The 22,495-nt window shown below is 28.7% G+C and overlaps 2 protein-coding genes across 2 annotated transcripts; both read left to right on the forward strand.

Annotated features, from left to right (window-relative positions):
• Nucleotides 1-576: 576 nt before the first annotated feature.
• CCT5 (chaperonin containing TCP1 subunit 5) lies at nt 577-7,657 on the forward strand. Its single transcript, XM_075361337.1, has 2 exons — nt 577-875; nt 5,587-7,657. Exon 2 carries the CDS (start codon nt 5,719-5,721, stop codon nt 7,354-7,356), a length of 1,638 nt encoding a protein of 545 aa, XP_075217452.1. The 5' UTR covers nt 577-875; nt 5,587-5,718; the 3' UTR covers nt 7,357-7,657.
• LOC142321284 (glycerate kinase) lies at nt 861-2,485 on the forward strand. Its single transcript, XM_075359282.1, has one exon. It carries the CDS (start codon nt 861-863, stop codon nt 2,346-2,348), a length of 1,488 nt encoding a protein of 495 aa, XP_075215397.1. The 3' UTR covers nt 2,349-2,485.
• Nucleotides 7,658-22,495: the final 14,838 nt, after the last annotated feature.

The raw sequence follows: 22,495 nt of genomic DNA on the forward strand, positions 1-22,495 counted from the left end.
TATTAAATCAATATTTATTGCAAAACAGACCGTATTGCTTATTATTCAATGTTTAATGAATAAAAAGTTCTTATTCATTAGCTTTACCATGAAAATCGGATATTAATTACGGATAAATTTTCCATTACCAAATTAACTAATTACTTTTGGCAAATTAGAATACAGGATACAAATGTTGTGTTTGTGATTAAGGAATAAAATTCTGATATGATTAAAATAATGGTCTACTCTACACAGATTTCATATGGTTTAATCTCTGTTTATATGTGAGTCTGAGAATTTTATTGTAATTTATCATTTCATTTAATCTTATTTTTCAATTTTTTTTTAATTGAAGTAAAAACGTTTTTCCAAGTTACATTTTATTATATTATATAACAAAAAATATTGTGCCTTATGTGAATGTATATTTATTGCGTTTAAAATGATAAATTACTGACAGATATACATGAAGAAGTAATTACTTATTTCTTGAAAATTTATTGAGTCACTATTACCAATTTATAAACTTGTAAAAAAAGTATATTTTTTTCAACCAATTGAGTTCCTTATAAAATTTTGCATGATTGAAAGTCCATAGCAAAAAACTTATCAACATAAAAAGGATAACAAACTAAAAACAACCGAATAGAATATCATGTGCTTCAATGTAAGTGTTGGCACATCAAAGGTTCGTGATTTCGTAAACGCGACTAATTATTGGAAGTTTGACAACCTGCGTTCAGAGGAAGAGCAAGATCGTGGTGTGCATAAGTTGTTATACGTTTATGTGATTATTTGTGATTTAATACATTTTTCATCAAAATTGAATTTGCTGTTTACCAGGTCCACTTTGAATGGATATTTCAAACAAGCATAATATGGTCTCTAGAATTGTAAGTTCTCCTTTAGCAATTAAGCGTACTTTGAGGTTAGTGTTTCAGCATGCGGTTAACAGCGTTAATCCCTACACATTAATTGAGAATGTGATAAAATCTACAGGTTCGGATATTAAAATTGGTGATAAAACTTATTCTTTGAACAATAATTTGTATTTGGTCGGTTTCGGGAAAGCTGTTTTTGGTATGGCTCATCAGGTCGAATTAAAATTGGGGCGTCATTTACAAGGTGGAATCATTAGTATTCCTGTAGGTCAAAAAGAAGTGTTTAGCCAGTTTAAATTTATGGAAGGCGGTGTGATAAAAATATTTGAAGGGGCAAAAGATAATATTCCGGATGAAAATTCGGAAAAAGCTGCAAAACATATTGCAGAGTTGGTTAAAAGTTTAGGAAAAGATGATGTGCTTATAGTACTGGTATCAGGGGGAGGATCCGCATTGTTACCTTTACCTGTACCGCCAGTAACATTACACGATAAAGCAACTGTCATTAAACTACTTGCAAGGCAGGGTGCTGATATAACTGAGCTTAATTGTATTAGGAAAAGATTATCTCTTCTTAAAGGAGGTGGTTTGCTCCATTTAGCTTATCCTGCTAAAGTTATTTCATTTATTTTATCTGATATAGTTGGTGACCCGTTAGATTTGATTGCTAGTGGACCAACTGTTCCCAATAATGATGACCCAAAGAAACCAAAAATGATTTTTGAAAAGTATTCTTTGCTAGATAAAATACCAGTTTCTGTTAAACAAATGATTGAGCAGCCTTTGAAAGAAGATATTAAAGGAGATGTACAAAACATATTATTAGGCAGTAATAAAATTGCTTTAGAAGCTGCATTATCTGATGTTAAGAAATATAACTATAAAGCAGTTATTTTAACTGAAGTTTTAGAAGGATTAGTTTCAGAATTATATTCTTCATATATTGAGCTGGTAGTTTGCATTTGTCAAGTTCTATCCAATAGATTGGAATCAAAATCTGATTTTGAAGACAAAATGGAAAAAATTAAATGTCAACTCAAAATAGCAGATGCATCATTTTCAGAATTACTTTGCATTATCCATGATTTTAAAGATGAAAAATTATGTTTATTATTTGGTGGTGAACCAACTGTAAAAGTAAAAGGAGAAGGTAAAGGAGGGCGTAGCCAGCAACTGGTTTTACAATTTTCTGATGCTTTAAACAAAGCATCTAAGGACAATCCACTTTTAGGAAATTTCAATATCGGATTTCTTTGTGGAGGTACAGATGGTATTGATGGACCTACTGATGCTGCTGGTGCAATGGCATACAGTGGTCAGATGAGATTGGCTATGTTACAGAATTTGGACCCAAAGAAATATATTGAAAACTGCGACTCTTACACATTTTTTAGAAAATTAAATAATGGTGAAGATATATTAAAAATAGGTCATACTGGTACAAATGTGATGGATATACATATATTATTAATAGAGGTGAAATGACCATCATATTGTGCCTTTTATTTAAATGAACTCTTGAATTATTTTCTTATGCACTTTCACTTATATTGTGGCATAGTAAAATTATTTTAATTGTGAATTTAAATGGGAATTTTTACAATAAATTGTTTGTTTGCGTTTTTTATATTTTTTCTTTATTAAAGTTAGATTTCCTGTTTACAATCATTTAAATCTATTAATTTGATTAAATAATTATTTTGACCAATATTTACTTAATAGTTTTATGACTGATTGCTTTGGCTCAATAGAATACAACCTTAAGCTTTTTATTATTAAATAGTAGGTACATACTTGTCGCTGCTACATTAATTATATTAAAATTAAAAGAATTTTAGAAATTTTATAACGTATAATAAAAATGTTTGTCCACATGAGCACACCATTTCCAAATAATCATATTTTGTAGCTTATACTATGCCAAAACACTGATAAAAAAATATTGGTAAATAATTAAAACAAACAATTATCAATTTAACCCAGTTACAGCAGCAAACAGCAGACTTATATTAACCTAGTTTAATGTACCATAATCTAGAATACAGTTGATATCTTCATAATTAAAAGTGATTATTTTAATATATGTGGTGTTTCAACTTATTCAAATTTACATTTTTATGAGTTTATCCACCTCTTATTTATTATAAAGATAAGTAAATTTAGACTACTGATTTATCTAGTTACTCTAATAAAGATTTTTTTAAATATTTTGCGATATCATTGCTAATAGTAATTCTTATACAATATTAATTGGAAATGAGAAGGATGAGTGAATTATATCCATATTACTTTCTTAATACCTTTATTTTCTTGAATTATCCTTAATTCTGTTTATAATGATTAGAGATGCCATTTTAGGTGTTCTGATTGTAAAACTGCTCTTTTTTTAAACAAAAAAAGAGGGTTGGTTTTTGGTGGTTGTAAGAGTAAGTAAAATGAAATGTTTGTTCATTAATTTTATTAATTATATCACTAACAATAAACTTGTAACTATTTATAATATAGAAGTTTATCTTTTGTACGGATATTCCTAGGATTTGATTTCCTTCCTGAAAAGAAAATAATTAAATTTATAAAAACAGGGTTAGGTTATGAGTAACAGCAGATTGTGTAAAAGCACACATTAATGACTAGCCTAACAAACTGCATCCTAGCAGCAGATATATTTATTTTGCTTTCGCTACTTTCTTTGTTACTCCATTAACTACTTTTCCTTTTTATTTTATATTTTCCATTTTATGAAAACTATGGAAATGTATGTTTTTCAAAAAAATATTCTGAAGAAGCAGCAGTCTCTGCAAAAGCATGTAACATAAATATTAGAAAACTCCGTAGTAAAAACTGCATTGAAAAACTCCATAATAATTTAAGTACCTTCAATTTTTATTTATGAAATAGTTTTATATTTATATAATAATTTAATTGCAAACACTAATAAGAAAATTATTTTTTTTTGGAAATAAATATTATATGAAATATAAACCACTAAAACACTATTAGATAAGTTAAACTTACCGTATTAATTTCCAAGAATCGATTTTTGTGGTATCCTACATCTTCAGTTGGTATTGAATTTTATAATTACTATATAATTCTTCTAAAAGATTTATTTTAATTAAGGTGATTTAATTAAAAATGTTAATAGTTGGCAATAATGAAAAATAAAACAAAGTAAAATACTTCAATATTTCAAAACAAAGAACAATTTAAAATAAGAATAAAATAAATTTTTAAAAGAATTATTTTATAATGTAATTAAAGAATTCAAACCCAATTGAATATCTAGGATGCCGCAAAAATTGATTCTTTGCAATTAATATGTTTAGTTTAATTTATCTAATTACTGTGTTTCGGTGCTTTGTATTTCATATAATATTAAATTCTCGTAAACAGTGGTCAGTATGTTAATGAATTATTTGATTTTTCAAAATTTTTTATATTTAAAATATATTTATTTGGTGTGTCATGTGTAAAGATGATAATGAGTGCTTTTATGTAAAGATGGTAACCAGTTGATTGATATAGGGTATGGACACATAAAAAATAAATATAAGTGACTTTTTTAATCCACATCTTTCAGTATTTTATGTTAAGTAAAGAGTAGCCCATCACAGTTTAAATATTAAGTCTGTATTGTATTGTTACTGATCAGCAGTTGTTAGCTCATGCGCAGCTGAATAGCTTCTTTGAAATAAGGTATAGTTGAAGTTATGAGAGCGACATTATTCCAAGCTTACCAGAACCAAATTCTTGTTTATTGAGTATTTAAGGTGGGTTAAAACAGCAGCTTGTTCAGAAATTTTTTGAAATTTAAAAAACTTTTTTAGATCAATAATATTAAAATATATTTAATATAAGAAAGAAAAAAAAAAACAAAAGCAAAAGTGCTCTGGTTAATACTGTTGTATATACTGTAAAAGCTGACATTGTAGAAGTAAATCTTGAGCAATAATCCCAATCTATAATAAACTAATGCATATTAGAAGTAAACAGTTTTAAGGCAGTAAATTTTTCATCATTCCTTTACCTGAAGCCAGTGGAAAGCATGTATGTCACTTTATGTGTAATAAAATCTTTTCATGTTTTACAACTGTATACTTAATTTAAATTGTAGTCTTACAAATTCAAATTTCTTTAAACTAAAATTTTGGTAACTGATCATTGTTTTAAGGTTCTCTAACTTGCACATTTCTTAAAAAGAAGAAATAGTTTACTTTCTAGCTCAGTTTTCCATATGGTTATACATTTTTGTTAGATTTTGTCTCAAAATGATCAGAGTTCAAAACCCATACAAACTTTTAATGGATGTTTATTAATGACAAGGATATATATACTATCCACCCTTACTTAGTATAAACATAATTTGATTATTACTAACAAACATTTAATTAGTTTTTGTTCTTATTGTTTGGTGTAATTGTTTAGTAGGCTCCTTTGTTAAACTTTGTATTCGCATGAACACTCTCCGTTGTAGCAGTTACTGTTACATCAAGTTTACCAGACTATTGTTTGTTGAATAAAATTAGCTCACTAGGTAGATTATTTTACTGTTTAGATTGGATGCTCATTTTTGTGATGTATTATTAACATTTAATAATTATCTATTTAATTCCTGCAATCTAGACTTAAAACATTGAGCACAAAAAAAAATTATGTTTGTAATTTAAATCCTTAAATATTTTATTTGTTTAATCTTAAAAAAATTTTCTTTCTTTTGTTTCAGACATAATTGAATTCAATTTCTGTGTGCTGATTGTGGAGTGACTTTTAAGAATCTTCAGAACCCTTTGTGTACTTTATTATTTAGTAAGTAAAGTTATTTGTAAAAAGGATTTTTTTATCGAATCATCACATCATGACCAGTTTACCAGGTTCATTAGCATTTGATGAATTCGGCCGTCCTTTTATTATTATTAGAGACCAAGAAAAGCAGAAACGTTTAACCGGTAGTGATGCTATAAAATCTCATATTTTGGCTGCACGCCAAATTTCAAACATCCTCCGAACATCTCTCGGCCCAAAAGGTTTGGATAAGATGATGATTTCTCCTGATGGAGATGTCACTGTAACCAACGATGGTGCTACAATTTTGAAAATGATGGATGTCGACCACGAAATAGCTAAACTTATGGTTCAGTTATCTCAATCTCAGGACGATGAAATAGGAGATGGTACTACTGGGGTAGTCGTATTAGCAGGAGCGCTTTTAGAACAAGCTGAACAGCTTATAGATAAAGGAATTCACCCTATTAGAATAGCTGATGGGTTTGAATTAGCCGCACAACATGCCGTAAGCAATTTAGAAAAGATTGCAGATAGCTTTCCTGTCGATCCAAATAATTTGGAACATTTAATTCAAACTGCGATGACAACTTTGGGCTCAAAGATTGTTAACAAATGTCATCGTCAGATGGCAGAAATAGCGGTTGAAGCTGTTATGTCTGTTGCCGATTTGGAAAAAAAAGATGTTAATTTTGAATTGATAAAAGTGGAAGGCAAAGTAGGAGGAAAATTAGAAGATACAATGCTCGTTAAAGGTGTCGTTGTTGATAAAGATTTTTCACATCCTCAAATGCCTAAACAATTAAAAGACGTTGAACTCGCTATATTGACTTGCCCTTTTGAACCGCCGAAACCAAAAACTAAACATAAGCTCGATGTCACTTCTGTAGAAGATTACAAGGCGCTCAGGCAGTACGAAGCAGAAAAATTTACAGAGATGGTGCAGCAAGTGAAAAAAGTTGGAGCTACATTGGCTATTTGTCAATGGGGGTTCGATGATGAAGCAAACCATCTTTTGCTTCAAAATGAATTACCCGCTGTGCGTTGGGTTGGCGGTCCGGAAATAGAATTAATAGCTATCGCTACAGGAGGACGTATCGTTCCACGATTTGAAGAGTTAACAGCTGAAAAATTAGGACATGCCGGAATCGTTAGAGAGATTAGCTTCGGTACAACTAAGGACAAAATGTTAGTAATAGAAGAATGTAAAAATTCTCGTGCCGTGACAATATTTATCAGAGGAGGTAATAACATGATAATCGAAGAAGCTAAGCGCAGTATTCACGATGCACTTTGTGTCGTGAGAAACTTGATTTTGGATAACAGGATTGTGTATGGAGGAGGAGCTGCTGAGATTTCTTGTGCTCTTGCAACCGCACGAGCTGCAGAACAAATTTCAACATTAGAGCAGTATGCATTAAGAGCTTTTTCAGAAGCATTAGAAAGTGTTCCTATGGCTTTAGCAGAAAATAGCGGTTTGTCTCCAATTGATACTTTAACAGAAGTGAAGGCTATGCAAACCGAACAGAAAAACCCTGCCCTTGGTATTGATTGTATGTTAAAAGGAACATACGACATGAAAGAACAGAATGTTATAGAAACATTGCAAAGTAAGAAGCAGCAAATAATGCTTGCCACTCAGCTTGTAAAAATGATTTTAAAAATCGATGATATTCGTTCACCCAATGATAATGGTGGCTATGGATACTAATTTGCACTATCTATTATCTTCTCCTAGCACAGAGACATTTGAGAAATATACAATTTAAATCGGAGTTAATAATAAGTTCATTTATGCTTTTTAATATCTAATTTTTAATAAATCTAATTACTCTGTTGCTTTAATATTAACGATGAACAGTTTAATTATATTAATATGATTCTAATTTTATAATAAGATACTTACGTATTTGCAATTTCTAATGTAGTAGATTTTTTTTTTTAGAAAATTTTCAGTATTTTCTGTTAAAAAATTTGATACTTTTTCTCTTAATTAAAAATTACAATTGGAATTGTCTTATTTATTATCGATTTTCCTAATAACTTGTTTGGGCTGGTGACACTAACCTTCCCAATCATTTTTTTTCTTTCATGTTATGAGAAATTATAAAATAAATTTAGTTTTTGTTTTTTTAGCAAAATAATTTTTTTTCTTTATTTATTTATCCTTTTTTATAAATCGTATTATAATTGATCTCTAAATTGATTAATTCATAATAACCTGTTGTCAAAAAAGGTGTAAATCTATTCATATATGCGATTAGTGCAGTGAAAAAAAAAAGAAAGAGAGGTAGTACCTGTAATTTTATTCTGTTGCATGTCATGACTGGTGTACTGTTTATATCATCATCAGATGAACTTTGTTAGGATATCCTAACAAAACAGTGTTGCATATATTGCACTACTGCATACAAGTGTAATAGTAAATATTTGTTTTTTACCAGGTATATGATTAATTTATTTATATCGGTTTTGTCTACATTGCTCTAAATTTGGTTTTCAGTATAAACTAAATAATTAGCTTGGATATTATTATGTCATAAGTTCATGCGTATTCTACTGACTGATTTCAACAAGCATATACCGTAAATGTTACTTAATTTTAGTGTATCTTAGGCATGTTGTGAATATTATACGGGACCTTAATGAAAATAGGTTTTTTCATATTTGTTTAGATGCATATAAAAGTAATTTAATAATAATGAATGCCAACAAGAACCTTTGTAGGAAACATTATGAATAAACCTGTTTTCCAGAAAGTATTTTGATAACACCCTCCTGTTGCACCTTTGGAAAAGTACAGTTATATTTTGAAGTGATACCTGAAATATTTGTTAAGGTAAATTACCAAAACCAAATAGTACTTTATTTAGAGATAATTTGTATTTTGAGAAGGTAAGGTAAAATTAATTAAACCTTTATTTAAAAACCTTAGATTGAAAAAATATTCCAACTGCTAGAATAAGTAGAAAAAATATGGACCTTTTGTTTTACAAAATCAGAGATTTTTGTGTACAGAAGTTTACTCTGTTGTTTACTTAATTTATTTCTTAAAAAGCCATAAAAAAAGGTAATCGTAATGATCTTAATTTTGAATATAAATTCATGTTAAAAAATGTATGCCTGTTGATCGTGTGATTTTTAACTTGTTAGATGTGGTTTAATAATCAAATATTACTAGTACAGTATAAAGGTTATTTTTAATTTTGATGACTTATTAAATATATAAAGTTGGTTTTGTGAAAATTTGAAGTTTTTTTGATGTGTCCCTTTAAGTTATTTCATTTTGAGTTAAGTCAAATTTACTCAAATTATAGTATTTAGAGGTTTCTAAATAAAGGTAATATAGCTCCTGCTCTCAAAGTTTTTTAACCTCAAACAAAACAAAAACATGAAGGTGAAGCGAGTGTTCTTTTCCTAAAAATATTTAGTTAGAAAGTTGAGATTTTGTGTTTTTATAACTAGGATTTTCAGGTAGTTTTTGAGTTTTCGTTCAGGATTGTTCAAAATATTCTATGAATATAAAATATGAATATATAGCATGTTGTATGCAGAATAACGCAGTTTTGTTCAAACTTGATGTTTTTAAAAACAAGGAAATTATTAAAGTTTCTGCGCCTCAAAAAATTGCAAAATAATTTTAAAAAATATGAAACCTAAAAATAAATAAAATGTGACTTCTTTTTTCAACTCTGAAGTCTGTGATAAAAAATAAATAAGTTTTTTCAGCAGAATTTTATTTTTGGGGTGACCTGAAATGGTTTGATCTATATGAAAGCCACAAGCATTATTACAACATTAAAATTGCTTAGGCTCCTTATAATAAAAATGATAGATATGCAGTAATTTAATTTATGAAATTCTGTGATCATTTTAAGAAGCTGTATCATGTAACAAGTTAGTCAGGGAGAATAAATTATATTCTGTGAACTAAACAAAATAACTAGAGTTAATATTATTACTCTTTACTGTATTTTTTCATTAATAAAAAAACTATTCAAAAAAATAAAAAGTTGTGTCAAACATAAACAATGCGATTTATTTTGTAATGAAAGTATATGATCATTTATAAAAAGTATTGCAGATACAAAAACAGAAAATGATAAATTGGCTATAACAAAAAAATTTAATAATTTTTTTCAGCTCTGTGAAAGTCTCAGATTGCATTTACAGGGTTTGTATTTCAAATGCTGATTTTAAATTATTATACATATATTCAGCATAAGTTTAGTCATCTTTTTCATTGCCAGAATAAGAGTTATTTTTTTTTGCTGAGTGAATAGTCAGTCATTGGCAATGAATGATCATCTGCTAGTAGCTGAATTGGAAGGGACTTTTCCCCACCGCATTGTATTGCATGTGCAGATCAGGTTTTTCTATCAGTTATAATAGTTTCATCATTTTGATTAAAAATGAGGTAAAAAAAAATGTGAATGAAAGAAAAATTTTGATTAAAAAGTTAGAACCTCAAATTCCTGTTAAAAAAGATTAGTCACATGTAATGCTCCACAGCAAAATAGCTACACAAATTAATAAAAGATCTGTTCCTAAGCTACATACTTGCATTGAACAACTATTTTATAATAAATGGGTGTAATTGCCATCAGTTTTAATGAGAATCTTCTTTCCTAACAACACTTTTTCAATGCTGTTGTGAACTGAAATTGCATACATTTTGTAATTGGTGTTAGCGAAACCCATAAATTAAAAAAAAAAACTTTTTTTACTGAGAGGAAAAGCAGCATTATATTTTCTTTTTTATATTGAAACCATCCATTGAAAAAAAATATCTATATTTTTTTTTTAATCCGCTAGCAAGATAAAACTACTTAAATCTTTTAAACTAATTTTTCTATGTAAATCTTTAAACTAATTTTTGAAACTAAAAACATTAGCTGGAAAACAAAAATTGAATATATTTATTCATAATTTCTTCAAATAAATTGAAATAAAAGTAATACATAGTACAATAAAGGTTAATATGATATAAAATTTTGTTTTATAAATGGTTCATATGATATTCATTCAAAGTTGAGCTTTTGTTATTGATGACATAAATTTTCATGCTAACTTTGAAAATTATTTTAGAATATTCTCAAAATTATAATGTTTTATGATTTTAGAAAATTACCAAATTCTTTAGAATGTGGATAACTTTTTATTAATAAGTAAAACTTTTATTCTGATTGTTAAATAATAATACATTCAGTAGGTTATGTAAAAAGAGGAACATATACTAATCCACAGATTAAAAAAGGAACTGCCACATCATTTTCAGAATAGGTCAAGGGAAACCATTGTAAATCCACAACAGAGCAGCATCACATAATACACTACAAAAAGTTTAAAGATGGAATTGATAAAAGTTCATATTAATTATTTAAAATGTTTACACAAAAAATAATGTTATATAAATACATGAGATTATATATGTAAAAAATAATATGACATAATTCACAATTCAAAGGCATTGTTGAAAATTATTTAAGCAAATATTTATGAATATGTTGAAAATTCAGTTTTTCTTAGTTAGTGTTATTTAAAAATTCATTGATAAAATATAATATTGTTTATCTAAAAGAAAATATTTTGATTAAATTTTAAATAGATTGGTGGGAAGATTTTGTTAATGGTTGTATACTTAAAAATGGCAACAGAAGCATAATAAGATAATTCCTTGTATACAAAGTATTGTATTGATTTATACAGTTAGATTGTTTGGTTTAGTAAAGGAAAATTATACTTAAAACAGGAATGTACGTAAGCATAATAAATATTTAATATTTATGTTAAGTTTAACATTTTATTAAGGTATTTTAAACCAAAACAATATGGTTTGATTTTATTATATATGAAATAAGTTTTGATTATCTCAAGAGAATTTATCATATAGTGAAACATGTAGTTTATGGGCAGCAGAAAGAAAGTGTCATTATTAATGGTGATTTTATCCACGTGATTGCAGTATAATGTCTAAATGAGAATAGTGCAATGTTTTTTCCATATTTAAAGTTAGATGGTTACAATCCATCCATTGAATCATTTTTTAACTGTTATTGTTGACTTTTCAATACTTTTTTAGATAATTTTCAGATATAGATGCAGTTGTCTTAATTTTGGAGGAGGTAACATTGAATGGTTTTGAGGAATATAATTAAAAAAACAAAAAGAGCAATGGGCCGTGGGCATTACCTGTAGCACTACATTTTTGAGCCTTTGTTCTTATCAAAAGATGAAATTTCAACTTTCTCTTTATGAGTAAAGTATGACTAACCAGTTGTAAGCAGTTCATCTAAAAACATAATAGCTACTAATTATTTCATCAGTAAAAAATTTGTAACGATCAAATGCTCTATTGAGATCAAAATAATGAAAATGGAATCGTTTAGTCTAAGCAATTTGAAATGTTTTCAAAAAACTGGGAATTGTGTTGTAGATTTTTTCCTAAAACCATGCTGAAAGTTTGTTGACAAGTTATGCTTTTCAAAAATTGTTAAAAGTCTTGTTAATTTTTTCAAATTGTTTAAAAAAACAGTAATGAAATAAGACTATCATTTTGTACATTAAGTGTACCTTTCAACACTGGATTGATGGTATACTGTTGTAAAGTAGCATTATTGGTATGCATTTGTATGATTTTAATTGAAAATAAAAGATAAGTTATAAATATTAGATATAATCCAGTTTTTTGTATGTTTAAATTGTTGCAGTTCATTTTAACCGCTTATCTGATAGAAAATAATAGGAAAATGTTTTTTTCTTTTTTAGCAGCTTGTATTGTCTATATAGGTAGCCGAAGTCCTTGTAATTCTAATTGACTAGGATATTAAAATATTTAATCTGGCTAACCCAAACTATGTTAATAGTTCATTCTTCACAAGGTAGAATGGTATGGAATGTTAATACAATTATAGTTTATGTAGAAAGGTTTCAAAAGATTTAAATTTATAAATTGCCATCAACATCAGTGAGCCTCTCCCTCATTTTTACATACAATTCTATAAAATCTCTAGCAACCTTGAAATTTCTAGTTCAGAAATGGCTTTTACATTGTATTAGGAAAAAAGTAGCAGAAAATGCCATTTTTACCTAGGTTTCTTTCTATTTAATCTGTTTACATTCTTCTGCCATTTGCAGAAGGAAGTATGTTCTGTTATTATATTTCACAGATTGTAATTGCAAAATTTCTGTAGTATTGCACTGGTGTTAGCAGTCTATAAGGATTGTATCTTAATCAGATAAAATGTTTTGTTATGTAAGCCTTCAGAAAATGATATTTGTTTGCATGGTAAAAGTAGTTTTATTTAAGACCCATTTCTTAATAAAACAAATTTTTAAAATGCCTAGTCAACTTAAGATCTTATCTAGGAAATGCCTTTGTAGGTAAGCTGATCAGTTAAGTTCCTAACTTCATCTCGGACTAGTTAGTTGGACTTTGTTGCAATTCTAGTTTGTTTTTGTAATTTGACAGGTTTTATTAAATAATTTACCTTGCCTGATACCGATTTTTATTATAGTAATCTAAAAATTACTACCAATAACATAGAAACCAGCTAGTTTGAGATAACTGATGAAATAGATATGCCAACCTATTTCAAATTTCATAAATAATGTTTGGCAAACACTTTGTAAAAGATTGTTTTATGTTCTAAATTGAAATGGATAACCCCTTAACAATTTAAATATAAAATTTGTTTTACACCATACATTTGAAAGATATAATATGTAATTATAGTTTAACCACTGATTAAAAAGGTGCTCATCAACTTTACTCTAAAAAAAGAATTTTTGTATTAATTTTTTGATTTCTATCTGAACATGAAATACATAGGGAAGAAGGGATAGAGGAGTAAAGGAAGTAGAGTTAGAAAAATAACTTTTTATTATTAAGTTCAAGGAACAATTTTTAGTCCCTTCTAATAACACTTTACATATAAAATAAAACTGTGGTACGTTTGTGTGCATAGATTGTAAGTGGAATCATTCAGTTACCCTCAGTTTAATGTAATGGCACATTAAAGGTCCGTAAAAGTTAATGTTATGGGATGACATATATTTGCAGTAAAACTTATCAGATGCTTTCCTTTAAGATAGCATCTACAAATTTTGTCGGTACATTTCAAATTAAACTCCCAACAGTTTTCCAGAACTGAAATATCTTCATGAAATTGTTCATTATTTACTTCCCCAAGATTTGGTAATTTACAGATACCCAGAAAATTTTCACAAGTGTCTTTAAATGCTGTCCAAACAATGAGTTCATCGGTCAACAAAGTTGAACATTTCTCTCTGTCCAATTCCAATATTTGTGGGGCTAACAAAAGTCCCTTCCTTAATTTCTGCTTCACTTTTGGGAATTTCTGCCTTATGTACAAGAATCCTAGACTGTCCATAGCTTTTACAAAAATTGTTACTAATTCCAGTTTGATATAAAATATATTTTTTTCTTTGTTTAGCTAGAGGCTCCTGAATGTTTTTTCTACAGAATTAAGTTCTTGCATTTCTTCCAGTGTTTTACTATGTAATACTGATTCCTAGCTTGGTTGTCCCAAGCTAACAAAATAAAAAGTTATATTTGTGAATGACTCAACAGATGTCAACATATTCAGTATTTGTTTACAAAACTACTGTATAAAAATTTAAAAGCCTACTTTTATACCTTCATGTACATTCCAACTATCCTTTTATTAGTTACTTTTTCAAAATGTTTTCATAACATCATACATTTTTCATATTATTACATAGCAGATTTATACAGAAGAATATTTATTATTATTGTGAAGCATAACTACTTTTAAGCTGTACTTGGAAGAATCAATGTAAAGGTACCACTCTTCTCTAGTTCATGAACTTTTCTTTATTGTAACATCAATATTTGTACAGTAAACCAGTAATTTTCCTCAACAAATTATTGAAAAAAGTGTCTCTGTCTGCTTCAATAGCCGCCTATTTTGAATTTTTAAAAGTAAATTTTAATCTTAAACATAAAAGTTCAGCTTGTTTTTCTTTGATTAGTTTAAATCTCATATCAGTCATTTAGCTCGCTTTATGATTTAAGATGTGGCTTGCCAGATTGCAGTTCAAAGTCTGCATCATGATTGCCTCCTTCTACTATTTTTGCTTCTTCACGATAACAAGTTTTCAGGAACTTTAGGAACTGAAATGAATTCACTGTGAGGTAGAAGTGTTAGTGCAGATACCAATGAAGGATATAGTAGTGTGTTTGGAATTATTGAAATTCCAGGCCCATGTTTGTTGAACAGAAATAACAATTGGTTAAGTGATATTTTGGTTAAAGCCAAATCAGGGGGACACCAACTGGCAAGACCTTTTAGTCATCCTCTTAAGTTGGCTCTTTTATTGAGCCCATGTCTTATGCTGATCAGCGATTTTGCAAAATTCAATAAGCTTCTTTAATTAAAGGTGTAATGTTTACCTTATGTGATTTTACTCACCACACATACAACGAAAACTGTCAATTATTTACACACTTATCAGACAGACTGTAAGTGTCAATATAGTTTCACATTAACTAAAGAGTTACTATTATTAAAAGTAACTATAAAAGCAAGTATTGTTGATCTACTATTAAAAACAGTAGGCCAACAAACCTTTTGTTATTAATTGTACAGATATCAACAGAGAGGTATGATGTCAGGATATGTGATGTTTGTGTTTTGATTTAAGTTACTATTTCATGGTTAACAACTGATTAATGGAATTAAAATATATACATTGAGCACAAAGATGTAATTACATAAAATTAAAAATTATGTGATAATTATAACAACAATTTTCAAAATTTAAATTTTGGAATTTTTCAAAAACATAGGGTGATGTAAAAATTGTAATTTCAAACTCATTTTTAGCATTAAAAACAGACTGGTTTCATGTATCACATGTTAAGAAACAAAAATTGTGTTTATCAGTGTAACCTTTTACTGTTAATTAAATCCCATTTTTATTCCTTTAAATCAATATTATCACTGAACACATGCAATATATCTTTCAGTTTGAATTCTTAGTGCCTGGGCCTGTTCTCAAATAGGTGTTTACATATTTAGTTGGAAAACAATTTGTTGCAGCATATCTTTGGGCTGTCATTTAACAAAAATTGATCAGTAATATCCTGCTTTAATTCAGGTAAGATATCTTAATCCTTTCAAAAAATTGTGAATTTGGGTGGATGATCTCTCTGCCAGGAGGTTATCTCGTTTTACGGTTTGCCTTTAGATCTTTATTATTCATCCATATCCTTGATCACTTTCTCCCCAGGGGTTTTGTTTTTTCTAAATGTCCACAAAGTTGATGCTATTGTGATAGCTGGTTTTAGTGATTCAATTCTTGATGTTTGGTAGGGGTGGATCTGCCTACTACATGTAAGGAAAATATGGCTACACAATAGCCCAACTTGCTTTATTATGGAATTGTAACCCAGCTGATATGTGTATATAAATATTGCACTACAGAAGATATTCACAATCAGTGTTGCATATTTAGATTTCAAACATAAAATTTTTTACTGTGGGAGCATTTGATTCAACTATTTTTTAATCACATGTTGGTTGTTTTAGTTTTTAATAATTGATTCTTATGCATTTTTTAGCGCTGAATCCGAAAATAATCTTAATTTCTTTCCATCACATCAGGATTTTTTGCAATTTCAAAATTTGTAAAACATTGAAAATGTGATTCAATAAAATAGATATAAAACGTTTTTTATTATAATAAATTAATATATTTTCAGTTTTTTGGCTTATACTATGCATTCTTAAAGCTAACAGTTGAATGGTGTGAAGAGGAGGGTGGGGGGGGTCATTGACTCCTTAATTTCTAATGAAAATTGTGACAAAATAAGCCTAATTTCTATTGTAGTGCATTTTTAATTGATTTATTTTATGAGGTACATCATGCCTTTGGAAACCACTCCCCCTCTTCACCTACCCATAATGAAGAAGTTTGTAAATATACTTAGAATTTTATTCCGTGTGTCAAAGTGTCTTTGGACGGCTTATGTTCTCTACAGGGTTCATCTCAGAGTAACATCCAGGAGTAGTCTGCCATCATCATAGTAGTTCATTTTCCTTGTTTTTCCATTTCAGTTACGTCTTGATGAAATCTCTTACTCGTCTCTTCGCTAACGGTACCCAGATTTTTAGAAAAATAGTCCACATTTGAATTTAGGAAGTGAATTTTCAAGCTCGTGGAACGCCCGATATTTTCTTATTTCTGCAGCACGTTCTCAATGATTGATTGAAGTTTAGAGCCTTCTTATTGGCCAGAAACTTGTTTACTATGTCTTTAAAGGCTGCTCAGGCTTCTTTTTCTGCAACTTCCATTTGTTTCTCAAGTTAGGACCAGCAAAGACACCCTCATTTAGTTCGGCAGTTGATAAAGACTAGAAATTTTTCATAATTTATTTAAAACATTTACCTTCTTTTGGTAAGGCCTAACTTGATATGCAGAGATGGAAGGAGAACTTTGTTTCGATCTACGAGAGCTTTTCAGAGCACATTTTTGGTTCCAGGTTCTAATGAAGCTCTTTTTGGCCAGTCTTTCCTTATCCAATGATTTTCTCTGTCTCTGCTATCCCATTCACACAAAAAACAAGGAAACTGTATCATCCTTGCTGTCTTACAAGAATTGATATCATTTTGAGATCGCATCACGTAATTCACTTGTTACATTTAATTTTATCGAGAACAAATTCCAAATTATCATAACCCTCTTTTAAATGTACAGAATGTCTGACAGGTATTTATGAATACATACTCCTGTTGTGAAGCACAACTTTGAGGCTTCTTTTGGGTAAATCTATGAACATTCTCCAATCTGTACTTTTGTACAGAATGTTAAATCTAGTCAAAAGTTTACGTACATCAGTGTAGAAGACTAATTCTCCTTCTCAAAAATATCGAAGAGAACCCTTTCCTCTGTACCTGAACCAGGAAAATGAGGTGCCAGCTACTAGCAGGTTCTTCTCTTTAAGCCTCGAGAAACAGACAATTTTGAATTTTCTTTGGTCAGATGTAAGTCTCAAACCAATTCATTTAGTCGATACTGTAAATAAAGTTCTGGTGTAGTTATCTCCAGGTTTGTTCTCCTTGTTTAAATCATTTGTGGAGCCATCTATTTCATGTAAATTTTGTGGTGGAATTGGCACTGTTATGTCTGGACCATGAGAAACCAGGCGTAAAGCGGATGGCATACTTGGAAAGATGATTCTTTTTTTTATTCTTCAAATTGAAACTGTGAACACGTCGAAAAAAGTAACAATCATTGGTGTGATTTCATAGCTCTCGCCACACCATTGCAACTCCAACTCTAAACGCTTCTTTTCATCTTTTGACTGCTGTCCAAGTCCTTCAACACATATGTAGCAATGCCATGGGGGGCTCAAAGTTTTGTCTTACTCTACTTTCACGTAGATATATTGTGTTATTATATTTCTTTTTTGCTTCACCATTAACTTACCACAAATGTAACAAAAGAATCTTCAGAATTTTTGCAACCTCTTGAAAATGGAAAGTTTGCTTTATGGCCTTAAAATGTATTTTCTACCGACAAAAATGGTTTTATCATGGAGGACTGAAAAAACTCTTATTTATTCTCACTGATGGTTGAAACAACATTGACAGTAGTTACATGGTGCATGAGCAACACAGATAGCTGCTAATAAACATGTTACATCTGGTCACAACTTGTCAGCCAAACTCCCCCACTATCTCATCATCTTCAACCAAATCTGTCCCTTACCCCTTCAGGCCACATTCAACTGTTTAGCTATAAGAAGGCGTAGAGCAAGCCAAAAAAGAGAATATATTATATTAATTTATTTAAAAAAAAAAAAAAACATTTTATGTCTACTTTATAGCATCACATTTTCACAACAAATTTTTAATTGCAATTTGAAAAATTCTGATGTGATGGAAAAAATGAAGATTATTTTCGGATTCAGCGCTAAAAATGCATAGGAATCGATTATCAAAAGTTAAAAAACACTTCACAACACAAATTTTGTTGCACAGTCATCAGTGGAATTTGCATAAATCATAGTCAAGATTCTACATGTACACAGAAATAACATAAATTGTGAAATCTTTTAGGAAAAGTACGTCAATTTTACTTAAAATGCCCATTTGCAGTACTGTTAAGTAATTAATGGTTATTGATAGATATATTTATTCACAAAATTGCTGCAGTCACATTAATAAAAAATCACAGTGAACTTAGGACTGCATAATTTCTCAGACCAAAGCTTTTTCCTTTCTACATTAGTTTATAAAGAACTTATTCTAACAATAAATTTGGCATTTATATTCTCAAGGAAAATGTGGGAAACACAATCTTTGTGCTTTTTTGTTTGTTTGTGCTCTTCTGGTGTGTAGAACTTTGAGGATAAAAGGCTTTTATAACAAAATGTACATATTTTAAACTATGAATCCCTATCTTGACCATCAATTTCCAGGTCATTTCATCTTAATAATTTGGCAAGAGCAGGATCCTATTACAATATCTTGGTGATATTGCACATAGCAATTTTTCTTGAAAGGCGTAATTGCGTAATTGGTTTAGTTTACGATATGGATAAGACAATCCATATCCTAAATTTTTTTTTTTTTTTGTAATGTAAAGGTTTTCTACATATTTATTTATTAGTGATTTTGGTAAGAGGCTTTAAGTATAAGCTGGTAGAATGAAAGTGGTGGTGGTGATATGCAGTAAACTAGTAATAATAAATTACCTCAAATGCATTTTCTTTATATATAAAAGCTATTATTCAGCAATTTCCAGTATGAGTAGGTTCTACTCTTTATATAATCAGCAGAAGGAGAAATGTCATTAAAGAAATTGTATCGTAAAGGATTTTTGAACTCAAATTCTTTTTCCAGGTTTTTTTTTGACCTAATAGTGTATATTTACTATTTTTTGGATGTGTACTTTATTTACACACCAAAATATATAAAAATTAAAAAAATTGACTGAACGAAACATTAGTAAAATTAAGCTTATCTTAAAAAAAAGGAAAGTTATGAATCTTTGTAACACACTTCCCAAGTTACAGAACATTTTTTTTAGATATGACTCTTTACTTACATATTTAAAGTAAAAACTTAATTAAATAGTTAATTTCTTAAAATTCGTAATAATTGTATTTTTAAAAGAATTTTAAAAATGTTTCTTTATAAATGAATACAAATATATACGTAGAAAAAAGAACACAAAAGTTAACAATACTCTTAAAATACAAAAGGAATAAATAGTACAAGTAAAACTATGAAAGTAAAACTATAAAGTTCAATTTTACTCTATGAATTGAAGTATACATTATTCACATGTACTGATTATAAGTTATGTTGATTATAAAGTTAAATTGCTTATAAGTTGTATTTAATAAAAAATTCTGTTTAACAAATATTTCATTTATTCCATTACTGGAATTTTTCTGGGGGAACATTTTCACCCTGAAGAGTGGTTTGGTGGTTTCCAAAATTGTATTCTAATTTAAGGGTAGTGGACTTATTATATTTGTTGACTATTCGAAGGTCTGATTTATTTCATTAACTTTTTTACTAGATACCACTCTTACACACGAAATAATTTAAGGAAAATAATGTAACAATTTTTAAAACGTTAAATTAATATAAATATTAAATATGAATTGGTAATTTTATTTTTAACGAATAGTTTTTTATTGTTTATTTATTAATAAATTACAGTTTATGATTTTTATGAAATAAAGAAAAGAAAGATTTATAACACTGAATGCTTTTAGCTTACATAGCATAGGAATATTCTAAAATTTAATATAAATTTTCGCTCCTGGTCTCAAATGGGATTTAATGTTTTCAATCCATTAAAGCATTCTCTTTACCACATGGAAGGCGCTCCTAAAATTATCATTTTTATTGAAAGAATTGATTTTTTTACCATGACAATAATATTACCTTCACTTCAATAGTAGAATCTTCACAAAAAAATAATAAAAAGTGGAAATGCTTTTGCAACAATTTTTAGGCCTTTGTGTAGAGTTAAAAATTTAACTCTTTCATGAGTTCTATGTATAATGTTATAATATTCTAGATTTTATTTGTGTTCATATTGATTTATATTTACTTATTCTCACTACATACAAAAAAAAGAATAATTTATTATACCAGTAAAAAATTAGTATAAATGCAGTTCAGAAATTAGTAGAATACAACCTTTTTTTTCTAATTAATTCACCACCGGTCCTTGTGGTAAAGTTTGAAAACTATGAAAAATTTACAAAACTTATATTTTTAAAGGAACGAGTAACCCCGCTAACCCCCAACTAAGAAATGAAAATTATCCGAATTTTAGATTAAAATCATAAACATAATTTCAAATTGATACAACAAAAACAAAACCACCATAAAAAAACATTAAAAAAAGTATATGAAACTTAACATTTTTGTGAGTGAAGGACTTTTACAAATTAAAAAAAAAATTACTAACATTATATTATTGGTAATTCTAATAAGTCTTGAAAAATTAAACTCTGGAAAGAAGAAAATAAAATTTTCTTAAATTAATGTTTTCAAAATTAGGCATGCTGCAAATTATTATTCTGCATCTTCTAATCCATTTTTTGTTATTTTAATCCTAACTGTTAGGTTTGAAGCATTAGCTCCTTCAATTACAGTAAAAGATACGGTTAATTCTTTCATATTAAAGATATGAATGAATTGTTTAGAAATTACTGACAGAAATTTTCTCTACAGTAAATTTCTTAATGTAGCCCTTATAATTGGAAAACTTGAGAATAAAATTGTATAGAAAAAATTCTTATGCAGTTCTGTGTAGAAAGATAAAAGTTTTGTTATTTAAAAAACTAAAAACTTTTTTTAAAAGTAATATTACCGTTTTATTACCCAAAACTTCTTTGGATAATAATAATTTAATACGACGCCCAGTTAAATCCCTTTAAATAAATAGTTTAGAATTCTAAGGACATTTAAAAGTAGCACTAAAGAAAAAAGAGAAGGATACGGTACGATTTTGTTACTCAACAAGTTAATTAAAACCTCCTGCGAAATTTTTATAAGGTACGTCGTAAAAAATAGGAAAAGAATAAGTATGTCCTTCACAAAAATTGTCTAACTTCTTATTTTTTATGACTGCTATGTGTTATGCGACAAAAACATTATTGTAGACATTAATTTCACAGGATCTACTCACCAATGAAAGTGATTTTCACCACTCGTATAGAACTATGAATGATAATAGACTTGGTTCAGGATAGTCTACTGGGATAACTAAAAAGCAGATTTCAAAGCACCTTTTACTAAAGATGTAATCAAGGCTTGACAAGTAAAGTATCCATTTTGATGCGCCAGAAAGGCTTTCAGGCGGTCGAACCACCATTTTATGACTGAATGTGTAGTTCTACGACTCTGAATAAACTTGTTCCGACTACATTGTCTACCAAGTAAACTGGTATTAGTTCTATTTATTATAGTTTATGCATAGGTATTTAATATATTTTTGTTTGGCAAGAAGGTGGCACCTATCCTAAGAAGGAGGATTTCACCTATCCTCTTAGACAGTGGGTAGAGAACCTTAAAAGACCCACTCTTCCAGAGTCGTAGAACTACACACTTTACTACACTTCTTTAATATCGCTGATATTAAAGAAGTTTATAAACTTCTTTAATATCAGCGATTCATCATATAATCTGAGGCCATCTCTTATCATCACCTTTATAATACCCTGAAATGAGCTATCAATCTGAAGAATACATTTCATGTATATGAAATGCTAAACTAACAAATCTTATTCATGCTAAATTTATGTATAGCGGAGTGAACAAAAAACTCCTTAATGA

This window comes from Lycorma delicatula, chromosome 3 (assembly GCF_047948215.1).
Source record: "Lycorma delicatula isolate Av1 chromosome 3, ASM4794821v1, whole genome shotgun sequence".
NCBI lineage: Eukaryota > Metazoa > Arthropoda > Insecta > Hemiptera > Fulgoridae > Lycorma > Lycorma delicatula.

What these genes read in the sequence shown, in the direction of transcription:
- LOC142321284 (XM_075359282.1), top strand. Translation starts at nt 861, where the DNA reads ATGGTCTCTAGAATTGTAAGTTCTCCTTTAGCAATTAAGCGTACTTTG.
- CCT5 (XM_075361337.1), top strand. Translation starts at nt 5,719, where the DNA reads ATGACCAGTTTACCAGGTTCATTAGCATTTGATGAATTCGGCCGTCCT.